The sequence below is a fragment of the Hesperophylax consimilis genome, chromosome 24, assembly GCF_061612785.1.
Source record: "Hesperophylax consimilis isolate HC1 chromosome 24, BYU_Hcon_1.0, whole genome shotgun sequence".
NCBI classification, from domain to species: Eukaryota; Metazoa; Arthropoda; class Insecta; order Trichoptera; family Limnephilidae; genus Hesperophylax; species Hesperophylax consimilis.
The window spans coordinates 15712459-15725884 of NC_142859.1; the positions used below are offsets into that span (position 1 = coordinate 15712459).

General features: G+C 32.8%; 1 protein-coding gene across 1 annotated transcript in view; it reads left to right on the forward strand.

The window, feature by feature from the left end:
- The first annotated feature begins 2637 nt into the window (after positions 1-2637).
- Positions 2638-13426, forward strand: part of LOC149411982 (chitinase-3-like protein 1) — a 92033-nt gene continuing 81244 nt past the window's right edge. Inside the window, exons 1-2 of the mRNA XM_089646488.1 lie at positions 2638-2755; positions 7537-7719. Coding sequence (XP_089502614.1) covers positions 2695-2755; positions 7537-7719 — 244 coding nt within the window. The 5' untranslated portion in view covers positions 2638-2694. The remainder of the gene's footprint in view (positions 2756-7536; positions 7720-13426) is intronic.

Below are 13426 nucleotides of genomic sequence, written 5' to 3' on the forward strand. Positions count from 1 at the left end.
TAATCTGGAAATATTGACCAAGACATTTTTTAAATGACGATATAATTGGTGACTTATACCTTTTGCGTGCAGTGTCTTAAACCGTTCATTTATAAATTATTCTCAGTAAAAACCCCCAAAACGCAAGCAAACCACAACAAAATTTCGCTAATCATAAATGATTTTTTTTAATTGACTTATCATGAGTCACTTTATTTTAAATAACTTCATGACTTTCCTTCTAACAAGTACATCGATTACTATCGTATCTTTGGATAGGTAGTACATTATGTGGGTGGTAGTACATTCATATCTGCAGTGGTGTGCGAAATAATTTAGATAAGCGTTTTTTCAGACATTTCCTAATTTTATTGATTTAGATAAAAGTGAATTTTCGCGTTTTTGAGTTCATCAAGTGTATTACATTATGACAACTTACTCTTTCTCACATTTTGATAATAATTTGGAATTAATAAACCAGCTAGCGTGGACCCGTAGAAAACCATGGGGGAATCTGAATTACTCTCACATCAGTTCCAATTTTGAAAATGGCATTTAAACAAATTTTCATTTTTGGAATAACTTAAGGAGTAAAAACTCAAAATTGTAATATTTTATTATTTTAAGATAATATTTGCGATCGTTAAAAGATATTTGGAAACAGAAAAATTGTCAAAAGATAAAGCACTTGAACCCAGAACTTTCGCCTTGCCGGGGCACTGCCCTACCAACTTAGCTAATAGGGCCCTATTCTCTTCGGTCATACATCTTCGAATAAGAACTACCAACATTATCTTCATTTTCTCACCCCACATTTTTAATGGTTGCTATCTTTATTAATGATTTCAAGATTCATCTCGAACGAAATGCAATCTAGATAGTGTCATGGATAAATATATCCTATTTTTATTTTAATGTCCGACATCTATTAATGAATATTTATTTTTGAATAACGTACCCAGTAAAACCTCAAATTGTAATATTTACTTATTGAAGACAATATGAGCGATTTTTGAAAGAAAAAGTTGCGGTCGCGTCTAGAACTTAAACCCAGGATCTTGGCCTTTCCGAGGCGATGCTCTACCATTGGCCAATGATATCTCCAGACCTCGATGAAATTGAAACTGTTTGGATGATAGTGAAAAAGTCACTGAAAGAAGAATCGCACCCACTGACTAAAGAAACATCACTGATTGCACCACAAGAAGAAAGCTGATTTTAGAAATTTTATAACATTGGTTTCATGTTATTCATTAGTTTATCATTGCTAAAACCTATTTAAAATGTGAAAAAGAGTAGAGTTTGTTATATTACTGTTAGGAAGTAAGAGTTTTATAGATGCACGCACAGATGGCAATGCATAGAGCTTGCGTGGAAGTCCGCAAGATGGAGCCAGTGGCCAGTAGTCGCCAGGGCCAGTGGGAAGGCTCCCAGAGAAACTTACTGTTTCAGATTCCAATTAGCCAGCTTCTAGTTAGGTCAACTATCGAGACATCATTATTATACTCGGAGTATTAATAAATCCCTAATTAATCTAAAAGAATCAATTATGTATAAACTCCTTCCAAGACGAGTTGGAGACCTGTTTTTTCGAACACAACAGTAACTATTTGTAATAATAATATCTTTTTTAGACCTTAAAATTCATAAAAAGTGTACAATTTACGTTAAATAGTTTGATAATGTAACCATAAAATTTGCGGTAGGCAACAGATTCTGGTGAATGAATTAATAACTTTCCGATGAATTCAATTAAAAATATCTGAGATTTAAGTAATACGTTTATCAGAATTAATTAAAATAAACCCAGCGGAAAGATCAATTTTCCTAGGCCTGCTGGGGCAAATTCTACTATAGGTCTGTCCTATTATACCTGATTTCTTTCCACATACCTCGAAAATCAACATAAAGACAATATATACTGCTTTATCGTAATGACTACAACACGGTATCACAATTGTATATTCCCGTTTGCCGTATACATGATTTGAGTAATGAATATAAGGATTTTGTTGACATATTTAACGTATCAATCACGAGATATAAATAGGTCTTAGTATAATTTATTTCGGAAAACAGAACAAACAAATCTAATTTAACAAACTGCCTAGCTCTGCTTCGACTTATCCCATATATTTATGTATTATACAATGTATTCTAATCTAATATTGTTTAATCTTGCATGGTGGAGTATTTTTTTGTGAAAACAAAATAAAATAAACATGTAAAATCTCAGCTGGACGTGAAATAAAAAAAATAGATTCATAAAAATACGCCGGAGATGTGCGTGGAATAATTTTGTACACGCCTTCTTCAATATTGTTTTGCTTGTGTTTAGTCAGAAAGTAATATATTTTTATTTTTTAACTATCTGTAATATAAAAATAAATTACACTATTAGGATTTTTTACACTATTAGATTTGCGTCATTAGGGTATTGTGTAGTCCTAACTAAAATGGCGAAAATATTATGCATATATTAATATTGTCCCAATAAAAGTTTGATAAAACACTTGCTTCGATTATTTCGCACACCACTGAACCTACAAAATTTCAAGTGTCAATTCAAGTTCTATTGCAGAGATAACAGGAAGATAGGAATTTGGTATAAATGGGTAAGTATTTAACCGTTTTGAGGCAGTTGGTGTTTTATTCTTTACCAATTGCTTGCTACAAGATTTATTGTTTTTGGAAAGTAATAAGTTATTTGTGGAAATGAATCAGTTTTTGTTCGTCGCCACTGTGTTGGCTCTCATCGGTGGAACTTTTTCCGAAAGTATGTAAAATTTTTATACAACTTACTAAAAATTTTATTTATCTGTCTTATTGTTAAATATACAAAGCTGAAATAGAGGAGTCGCAATCGCTCACAACCGTCCGGATCCAGTGAGACTAAAGCATTCGCAATTGGGTATGTTGAAATTAAAGTGGAGGGGAGATGGCGAAGAGGAAGGTAGAGATGTACCTGGCTATTGTGATCTGGTCACCAAACATGGCTAAACCCATTTCAACTCTGAATGGTGGTCTAACACCAGTATCTAAATAATATTCATGAATAAATTGTGAAATAACACAAATTAATCAAATAAAATAAAATGCGCACCCCGGGATCTGAACCCGCGACTTCTAGATTTTTAATCAAAAGCCTTACGCCTCGACAACGGAGGCCATCTATAGATTCATGTATTATTATTATAACAGAGGCATACAATGTTAAAACTTGTTTACTTTTATTTTGGTTCTATCATAACACGGAGAAATTTTACTGATATACATATAATACAGGTTTTTTATTAAAAATATGGTCAGATAATTATTTTACCTGTTAAAAACGGGACTGCAGACTTTCAACTAATGAATTGACAGAGTTCCATTAGTTAAAATCGAATGTTTTATGAGGACGGCGAAACAAATACTGATTTTATCGCATTCACTCATGATATTTATTAGGAATAGAACATGTCTTCTAGATATATTCTGAATGACCTATATTTTCTTAGGAAATTGGCATGCTATCACTTTTTTAACAGAACAATTTTTCAATTTGTATGCATTATTGGTTTTCAAAATGTTCGTAATAAACAGTAAACCAATTGAAATGGTGCAAGAGTCCCTCTACCGTGGGAATTCTTTCTGAACCGGTGGGAAATGCTGCGAGATGCGGTAGGGAAAATCTCGCTTCAATATTTTGAGAAAATAAGTACATTTTATCTGTCAGAACTGTCACTATTAAGTCTCTTGCGAAATCCTTTACATTGAATAAACGTCACCACAAAATATCGAAAAATCTCTTTCAAGCTTCGTAGCACGTCATATCCAGTTCAACATTATTTGCCGTAGACTGTGAAATAATAAATTGCCGTTCCTCAATCAACAATTCACAAATGTTCACGGGTACCATTATCCACTGTCCAGAAGTCGAGACTTATTAACTCAGTCAGGGCCTTGAAATATTTTAATACAGTCTAAAAGATTTTTAAATTCCGGAATAATGTCTAAGTCATGGACTCCACCAAAACCTTGCTCAGTCTTATTTGAATATTCTCATCTATATACAGTACATTTCCAACTTTTGTCTGCTTCATTAATTTAGTATGCACGTTCTGTTCCTTTTCTATAACTTTAATTATTCATTTCGTGTTATATATATGATTAACTTGACGTGTACCTGGCATTGTTCGGGGTTATTAATGGTTTGGAGTAAAGTTTTGAAGTTGTGAATATTTAATTAGACAAGAATCTAGATTATATTGGTCAAAATAGCTTAGCAAATAACCCATTACAAATGTAAAAGATAAAAATGATTGCTATCAATGATTACCATCGCGGACTCTTTTATAGATATATAATTCCTTAGTACATTATTTTGATGTATATCGTAAGGTTTAGCCAGTGTTAGCAATGTAAGCGCCCGAAAATATTTTTTTACTTTTTTATTTATTAACGCCGATTATAGCGGCTTTTACAAAAGAATAACAATTGTTTTACATATGAATACAGAATATACATAGATAAAAAAATATAAATATAAAATACATAAAAGAGAACAATAGAAATAGTAGTATCAACATAAAAAAGTACAATGAGTTGGTTATTATAAATACAATACAACATATTATAGATCCCGGATATTATGTAATGTTAAGAAATTAATACTTTAAAACTGTATTTGATTATAGTCAATCTGAGAAGCGCTGACCGACAGTTTTGTATGAGGTTAAACTAGCAATGTTTATAGGTTCATCCAAAACATATTTATTTCCAAGTACATGTAGGCGATTCAGTATGGAATTGAGTTCAGCGTTAGATCCTGTATTGTTGTAATGATAGGGTAATTTGAAACGAACTGATCGACTAGGTACATGGAAACATATTAACGAAGGAAGTTCAGGGGAGTTCAACAGGTTGGTAACGATTTTAAATAAATAAAATAGGTCAAAACAAATTCTTCTTTCTTTTAATGTATCGAGTCCCAATAATTGTAACAGAGCGGGGTAATTAATGTTTTCGATGAAAATTCCCAATTTAAAGTTAATATAACGTAAAAATTTATGTTGGACTCGCTCAAGGGAATTCTCATGTACACTGTAGTAAGGACTCCAAATGGTGGTTTTACGACTAGATTACAAAACATTGCCTGTTCTCTACTTTCTATAAATATAATAAACATATATTATCTATACAAACCTGTCGAAAAAAAATTTCCATTTGATAATAAAAACCCTATCAAAATCCGTTGCGTAGTTTCGATGAACTTAGCTCACAAACAGACTGACGCGGATAGCACCTATGCTTTATAATATTTAGACATATAATTAGACAGTAGTCATTAATAGCCGTAAAAAATTATTAAAGGTAAAAAATAATTACATGACAAGGTTTTATGCAAAGCATAAAGGATAGTAAGTAATAATTATTGGCCTGAAACACAGGTATAAATATTAAAAAAAATCCGAAAAAAATAAATGCCACTGACGGGAATTAAACCTGCACCATTACTATTTCCGGCCAAGTGAGAAATTGAGTATTTAACAATATGTTTTCTATAACTTTCCTCGGAAGATTTTTTTTTATTTATATTTGTGTTCATTTTTTCATTCTAATAATTATTGCATATAATAATTAATAGAGGTGCCAAAAGACAGAGAACGGCTTTGGAGATTTCTAATTTTTCTTTGATGATTATTGAATGATCACATCAGCAATCCAAAAATGTTTTAAAAATAAGCCCTGACAATTTTACAAGAGAGCGCGTGCATAAATATTTCCATATTCCGAAATGCAGAATAAGCTACATTTTGTAAAAATACCCTTACAAAAATTATCGTACTCTTAAATGAACTAACGCCTGGATATTATTAACGTTAATAATATTTTCAATTCAAAAAGGTTTTATTCAGGTAATCAGTATAATTAATGTAATGTACATCTGTTATTGGAATGGGATTCTACTCGAGTAAATTTACAATTATTAGATCATAACTGAGAAGTAGTCTAGCGTCTGACACAAAGCCTTTTGAACTTGAGAACTGAATTCTAACTATTTCAGATTTACTAACTAAATGAGGAATTTTGTAATTTAATTGTTGGCTGATGGGTTTAAATTTATTTATTTTGTTTGATAAATTTATAATAATAAATTTATTCAGGTCGTTGTTACTAAACGACCTGAATAAATTTGTTAGTTGTGCCATAAGTTTAGGTAGAACTTTTAAGCACTTACAAGTCAGTAAAAAACTTTCGGAACGGAAAATCCGCAAATCTTTATGAAATTACGATTCTATCAAAAATGATTTCGTTTTAGTAAGCTACGAGTATTCTATAAATACCTATTCAAAGCAGAGCAATTGGCATCGCGTCTGGTCAGCTGGCTAAGTCCTCCATCAGGACAAGCAACATTTCCGCTTTCTGTAATGGTAGTAAGAGATTTTTTATAGTGGCTGAGTTGGCATCGCGTCTGGTCGGCTGACTAAGTCCTCCATCACTACAAGTTCAATGCGCATACGTATACACACACACACACACACACACTCACACATACATACAAACATACCTATACACTACACAAGTCACCAGGTAATTACTGAATATACCACATATGAGACGTTAAGGAAACATAACATAGATACCCATCATCTATGCTGTGCTAGGACATCTGTTCTGCCATGCGGTATCTTGAACAAGTCATGGTGACGACTATGGGTGAAGTTTTTAGGCACCTACAAACTATGGCAACCCGAGAGGAATTGGCTTTCAATGGAGTTATGCATTACATTAAAAACAAGTATCAAAATGATTGATTTCATGACTAATCTAGCAGAGGGTTAAATCCTCGATGTCTTTGTTGGAAACTGATGTAACACTCGGCTAATAATAACCTAATAAACATCATTAAATGTTGATAAACATACTTATTTCGGTTGAAGGTGCATGGATAATGTGAAATATTCCTGTGTAATGCGAAACATCAATCAAGTAAAATAAAATTTCAATTTAAAAAATTCATAATTTATCAAAATCACCAAATTAATTTTATCAATTAATAATTCTTTTATCGAAAGTGTATAGGTTTGTTCAAATGCTTGACAGATACTGTTTTACCATTGTACCATGTTATTGCAAAAATGTTGTCATTATGTACCTGCTGACAAACTACATAAGTAGTTTAGCAGGTTTGAATGATAATAAATAAAAAATAATAAAAAAATACTTTACAATAGTGTAAGGATTCATTAGGTACTGAAAAGACGCGTGCGGTTTCACCGAACTAGGTCCAGTGGATATAGTTTAGCTGCCCGTTCAATATAACGTGTCTTTTTAAAAATGCTTTTGGATAGAAATTGTAATTTATAATCTTTACTAACATTCGATAAGTAAATTTTGTCTTTTTTACGGCAATAATCTCTGCTTTACAAATCCAAATTACCTCTTTAATCCTAGTATCATAATTCTAAAGGATATTATTAGTTTGTGTCCTCATTTGAATTCATATCCACAGAATATCTTTTTAAATTCTCTTGAATAACAAAATAATTTAAAAAATTGTATTTCTTCCAGAGCTCCTTCTCTGTTACTACGGAAGCTGGGCCACCTACAGAAACGGCAATGGAGCCAGCCACGTTCAGGACTTGGACCCTTTTGTCTGCTCTCACCTGATCTATACCTTCGTTGGACTTAATGACGATGCTACTATTAGAATCATGGATCCCTGGTTGGAACTGCCTGATAACTGGGGAAGAGGTGAGAGAAAAGCATACATACACATTACACATCATCATTCCATTGTCTGATTTGGGTAAGGAACCCATCACATCGCCAAGGAACCTCCAGGCGCTCTGTCCTGCAATTTCTCACGGAAAAAACATACTGATATAAAATATTGCTAATTTATTAAGAATCTCTTTAAATAATCAAATGATTCGAAATCCGGTTAAAAATCAGACTGCAGCCCCTTAACGAATGAATTAATAGGTTTCCTGTTAAGTTTTTATAACTTTCTTCTATAAGTTTTCGTAAAAAATATGTATTTTCGCGATGTTGGAATACGTGTTCATAAAAATCATTAAAAGTAATTTTATATTATCAGGGACTAAAAAGTATTGGAAAACGGCCTGTGATCCGTTCTTAACCAGATTTTAATATATCAGCAATCCTTATTTTTCTCCTTCCTCAGTCCATAGCAGGTACAGCCTCTCCTCGCATATCCTAAGGAGTTTTTCAGAATTTTCTCAGAATTTTCAGCGGAATTCAATCTTCTGGCATTCTTTACCTGGATTTCTGACCTTTATATCCGTCTTGGTGAATCCGAAGTGGATTTGCTGGTAGCAGAAAGTTAGTGATAAAGGTAGTAGCCATAAAAAAATATTCGTAAAGAAAATGAATAATATCAGTAGTATAATAATGAATAATATCAGTAGTTCTTATTCGAAATATGACCGAAGGAAATAGCGACGGATTAGCGCAGTGGTTTTAGCAGCACCCCGGCAAGGCGAAGGTCCGGGGTTTATGTCCCAGATGCGTCCATATTTTATTTATTTATTTCATTTTATTTCATTTTATTAACGCCTAGAAGGCTTTTACATATACATGTTATGGGTTTTGTTGTTCAGTAGCATTATAAAATATTTTAATTACATAGCATAATAAATTGAGTATGAACTTACATAACAATGTGTAGGGTTATTGTTATGGTGTTATTATTTTATAAACATAAGCAAGCAAAGTTTATTGTACAAAGTACGTCGGTTGAATATTTTACAGAACATAGGTTAAACTAATACATAAACTTGAGAAAAATATAACAGATATAGGTAGTTAGTTAAGTAGATACAATTCAAGTATATAGTTACGGTGTTATTGGAATTTGGACAATGAGTTCGATAAGTTTATATAAATATAGTGTAGTTACAAGAGTACAATAATGTAAGTAGGTAATACACACAAGACAAGTAAGTTTGTTATTATTATTATAAAGATGAACACTACAGTTTGTTGTAAACCATCTTTGTAATCATCAATCTTTATTTTGCCCGATTGGGAATTTTACAAAACAAAGCTTAGTTAATGAAACAATAAAATATGCGTTTGAAAAAAAATTATGAATCTGTTACAAACATTCTAGTATACTGTATTTTAGTTTGTATACTGATTGGTGATGATAAACATCAATTGAGCTATACTTATTACCGAGTATGTGAAGTCTTTGAATAGGTGAGTTTTGAAAATAATTGTTAGCAGATATGGGAACATTATATAGAGCGGTCTGTCGAGTGTCGCGCGTAGGTACACGGAGCGATATAAGACTCGTCAAATCAATGGCGTCCAGTCTGCCATTCGAAATTTTGAAAAGAGATACTAAGTCGCACACTGTGCGTCTCAATGATAAATCGGTTAAATTTAGTAAGTTCATGAGGAAAGTGTAATTAAGATATTCGTTTGGAATTCCTAATTTATAATTAATAAATCGCAGAAATTTATGTTGCACTCTTTCAATTTTCAATTGGTGAATCTTATAAAATGGAGACCAGATTGTTGAGTTATACTCTAGATTACTTCTAACTAAACCAGTGAATAGCAGTTTGAAGGAATTTATTAATTTAAAATCTTTCGTTGTCCTTAATATAAAACCCAAACATTTCATGGCCTTGTTGGTTATTTCGTTTATATGAGGAACAAATGTTAGTTGCCTGTCAAAAATAATACCAAGATCCTTAATATTCTCAACTCTTTTTAGGAAAATGTTGTTGATGCTATATTGATGCGTAATGGGATTTTTGATTCGGGAAAAAGTTATCGTTTGACATTTATCAATATTGAGAAATAGTTCATTGTGGGTGCACCACTCTTGTAGCCTCACAAGATTAAATTGTAGTACGTAACAGTCATGAATATTTGTAATGGTTTTATAAATTTTGAGATCATCTGCAAATAAGAGAATCATGACTCCATCAAAAACCGTAGTTATATCATTGATAAACAATGAAAATAGTACTGGTCCTAAATGAGACCCCTGTGGGACGCCGGTAAAGACTTCGAACTGGTGTGAATAGTGTGAGTTGAGTTTAACACATATTTTTCTTTTATGCAGATAACTCTCAAACCATCTCAAAATATTCCCTGTTATTCCAAGGGCACTAAGTTTATGTATGAGAATTTTATGTGAGACTTTGTCGAATGCCTTACTAAAGTCAGTATACACTACGTCTGTTTGAAGACGCTTTTGCATTGTATTAAATAGGTATTCCTGATAGATCATCAAGTTTGTAAAAGTAGATCTTTTTGCCATGAAACCATGTTGACGATGTGAAATAACTTTGTTAATCTCAGGCGAGAGTTTGGAAAGCAGAGCAGATTCAAATAGTTTAGGGATTGACGATTGGATACATATAGGTCTATAGTTAGAGATATCTGATCTATTTCCTTTCTTAAAGATTGGAAATAGAAAACTGGTTTTCCATTTTTGTGGAAAGGTACCAATTTTTAGAGACAAGTTAAAAAGTTTAGTTAGAGGTAATGTTAAAACTGATAAGCATTTTGATAAGAAAATTGGAGGAATGTTATCGGGACCAGCCGATTTATTAATATCAAGGGATTTTAATTTAGTTCTAATATCGCTTTCTTTGAATATACATTGGCTAAAATCGATCTTGTTGTCATTGTTAGCTGTAGTTGTATCGAATAATGGAGAGTTGTTTGCAGTATCATAGACTTTGCTGAAAAATTCAGCAAACAGATTGACGACTTCTTGGGGGGTATCGGCCATTTTATTATCTAAATACATGTTTGACGGAATACTAGAGTCATTATTATTGAGCATGTTCGCAAATTTATAAATATTCTGAGGATTAGCTGCTGCCAATTCTTCGCAGTTTTCGATACACCTTTTGTAACATAACTTGGACATATTTTTAGTTGTCTTTCTTAGTTCACAAAATTTTACATAATCTTTAGGATCACGTGACGATTTATAAACTTTATGAGCAATTTTTTGGTCTCTAATTATTTTAATAAGGTCGTTGCTAAACCATTTTGGGTAGTTGTGCACAGTGATTTTAGTGACGGGTACAAACAATTCAATTGCATTATTTAAAATTAAGTAAAATTTGTCTACCATTACATTTAGGTTTTCTTCAAAGTCAAGAAAGTTCCAGTCAGTAGACAATAGAAGATTTGTGATTTGCTTAAAATCAGCTTTGAAAAAGTTTAATTTTGTTGATGGAGATGGATTTTTTTCTATTTTTGAACTGTAGCATTCGATCGTTAAAGGAGGGTGATACTTGTCGATTGGGAGAATATCTTCAGCAGATGCGGATACTTTTACAGAAGAAGAATTGGAAAACACTAGATCGAGAAGACGAGCGTTAACATTGTAGACATAGTTTAACTGCCGGAGACTTAAAAAATTTGACATCTCGATTATGTCATGGGAACCATGATTGATGTTGTCCGTGCATGAAGTTTTATTGTTTTCTGTGTCCCACGTTACATTAGGTAGATTGTAGTCTCCTGTTAATATCAAAGTGTGTAATGTTTCACCTTTTTGGGTGTGAGAGTAATTTTAAATATTTCTTTTTTTTTTTTTTTGTTTAAAACAATATAAAATTTTCTTCTCTCTTGGCTATGACCGATATTTAATTTTTTCTCTAAGGCTTTGCATATGTGTTCGCAGGGATGGAAAATTCCTCCCCTACAACACATAAGCCTCCATGAAAATTGGACCCTTTTCCTTGATATCTATAGAAAGCTACTTAAAGCTCTCTTGTACTATATATCTTTATAGACATATGTACTTAACTAATTAATACGTTATTTACGATCTTGAACGCAAATATACCCGTATTTATATTGTAATTAAATTCCATCAAACGTTGTGTAATTTTTTTGATTTATGATATAGGATTTTAATTACATTCATTTTTGTGGTAACCCCCTTGGTTCTGATCGAGGTGTTGAGTTTCACAATTTAATTGGTCTTTCCATTGCAAACCTAGACTTAAATGAATTCCCTGAATGAGCTAACTTTCCTATTGTAATTATTCTGATTCCCTGCACCCTAACAAAATCGTAGTTAAACGCTGCTAAAAGATATTATACATGTTTATTTGGACAGGTAATTTGATATAACTCAAATGGTTAATTGTTAGTAAATTTGATTTTGGTAAACTCTTGTGTCTGTGGGGCGCCACTCCTTTATGATTCTGCTGCTATAAGGTACATGTAAAGATTGATTTAGTAGGTTAATGTAATTAGTTAATTGCATATTTGACGAACTCGGAATAGCCCATTTGCTGGCATAATTTGGCTCCAAATCCTCCTGCAAGTAAACGAGATGATCGTGAGTCAACAAGAAATTTGCACAATCCTTTGACACGGCTCTTTGATTGATACCTAAGTTATCTCGTCCCAAAAAGCCTTCCACGTCATCATGTGCAGCCTTCAAGTTTCCCCTCGGGTCTCGATACCCCCAAATTCCGACCCCTCCTTGGACTACAATTTACTTAGGGCGAACCGGTTTCGTCCTATATACAATCATATACTCACGGTTGGTGTGGACTTACGGGTCGTGAATCCTCATTCCACGTTTAAGAGAGAATGCGAGAGTGGTCTACCGACCTAAATGCAAGCTGTATGCAGGTCCGCATTCTCCAGTAAACAGTACATACGAATAAATATATGTATACATACAGTTTGGGAAAGGTTTATAACTCGCAATACGAGGCTATCTACCTCGCATCCCGAGCTCGGATCTCGCGCCAAGAACTCTGCGAAGCTCTAGGTCTGGTAACCGAATATATACGTACTAATAAGGTGATACTAATAAATACTAGTAGAATAAGGTCATATTTGATAGTTTGTTTTGGAGAGCTATCGAACTCCAAGCTTTTGTTTGTTTGGTTTTGACGTTTTTATTTAAGAGAATCGCCATCTCTATTGGATTTGGTTAATGGTCTTGTTATAGGAGCGACCACTGCCTCCTATTGATGAACTGTATTTGTTTTAAATTTTACCTCCAGGGTTCAACATTAATTTTTGTTCATCCTATCCCGTGATTTTCCAATTGTTTCAAGTAGTTGATTGCCACATTAGAGAGTACTCGACCCTCAAATATCTCAGGCAACTGATGGGGTTTTGTATGAGCACCCAATCAATAAAATTCAAATGTTTCGTATAATTATTCGATATAAATCTGGCTAACCCGTGATTTTTCAATTGTCGATTGTGAATGATAAGTATTTGTAAGCACGCAGCTTCCAGCTGTTTCAGGTAACTAATAAAAACTGTGCGATTATCTAATCAATGGTCTTCAAATGTTTCATGTAATTTTTTGATATAAATCTGGCTAACCCGTGATTTTTCAATTGTCGTTTGTGATTGATAAGTATTTGAGAACACGCATCTTCCAGCTGTTTCGGGTAATTAATAAAATCCTTTGTGACTAACTAATTAA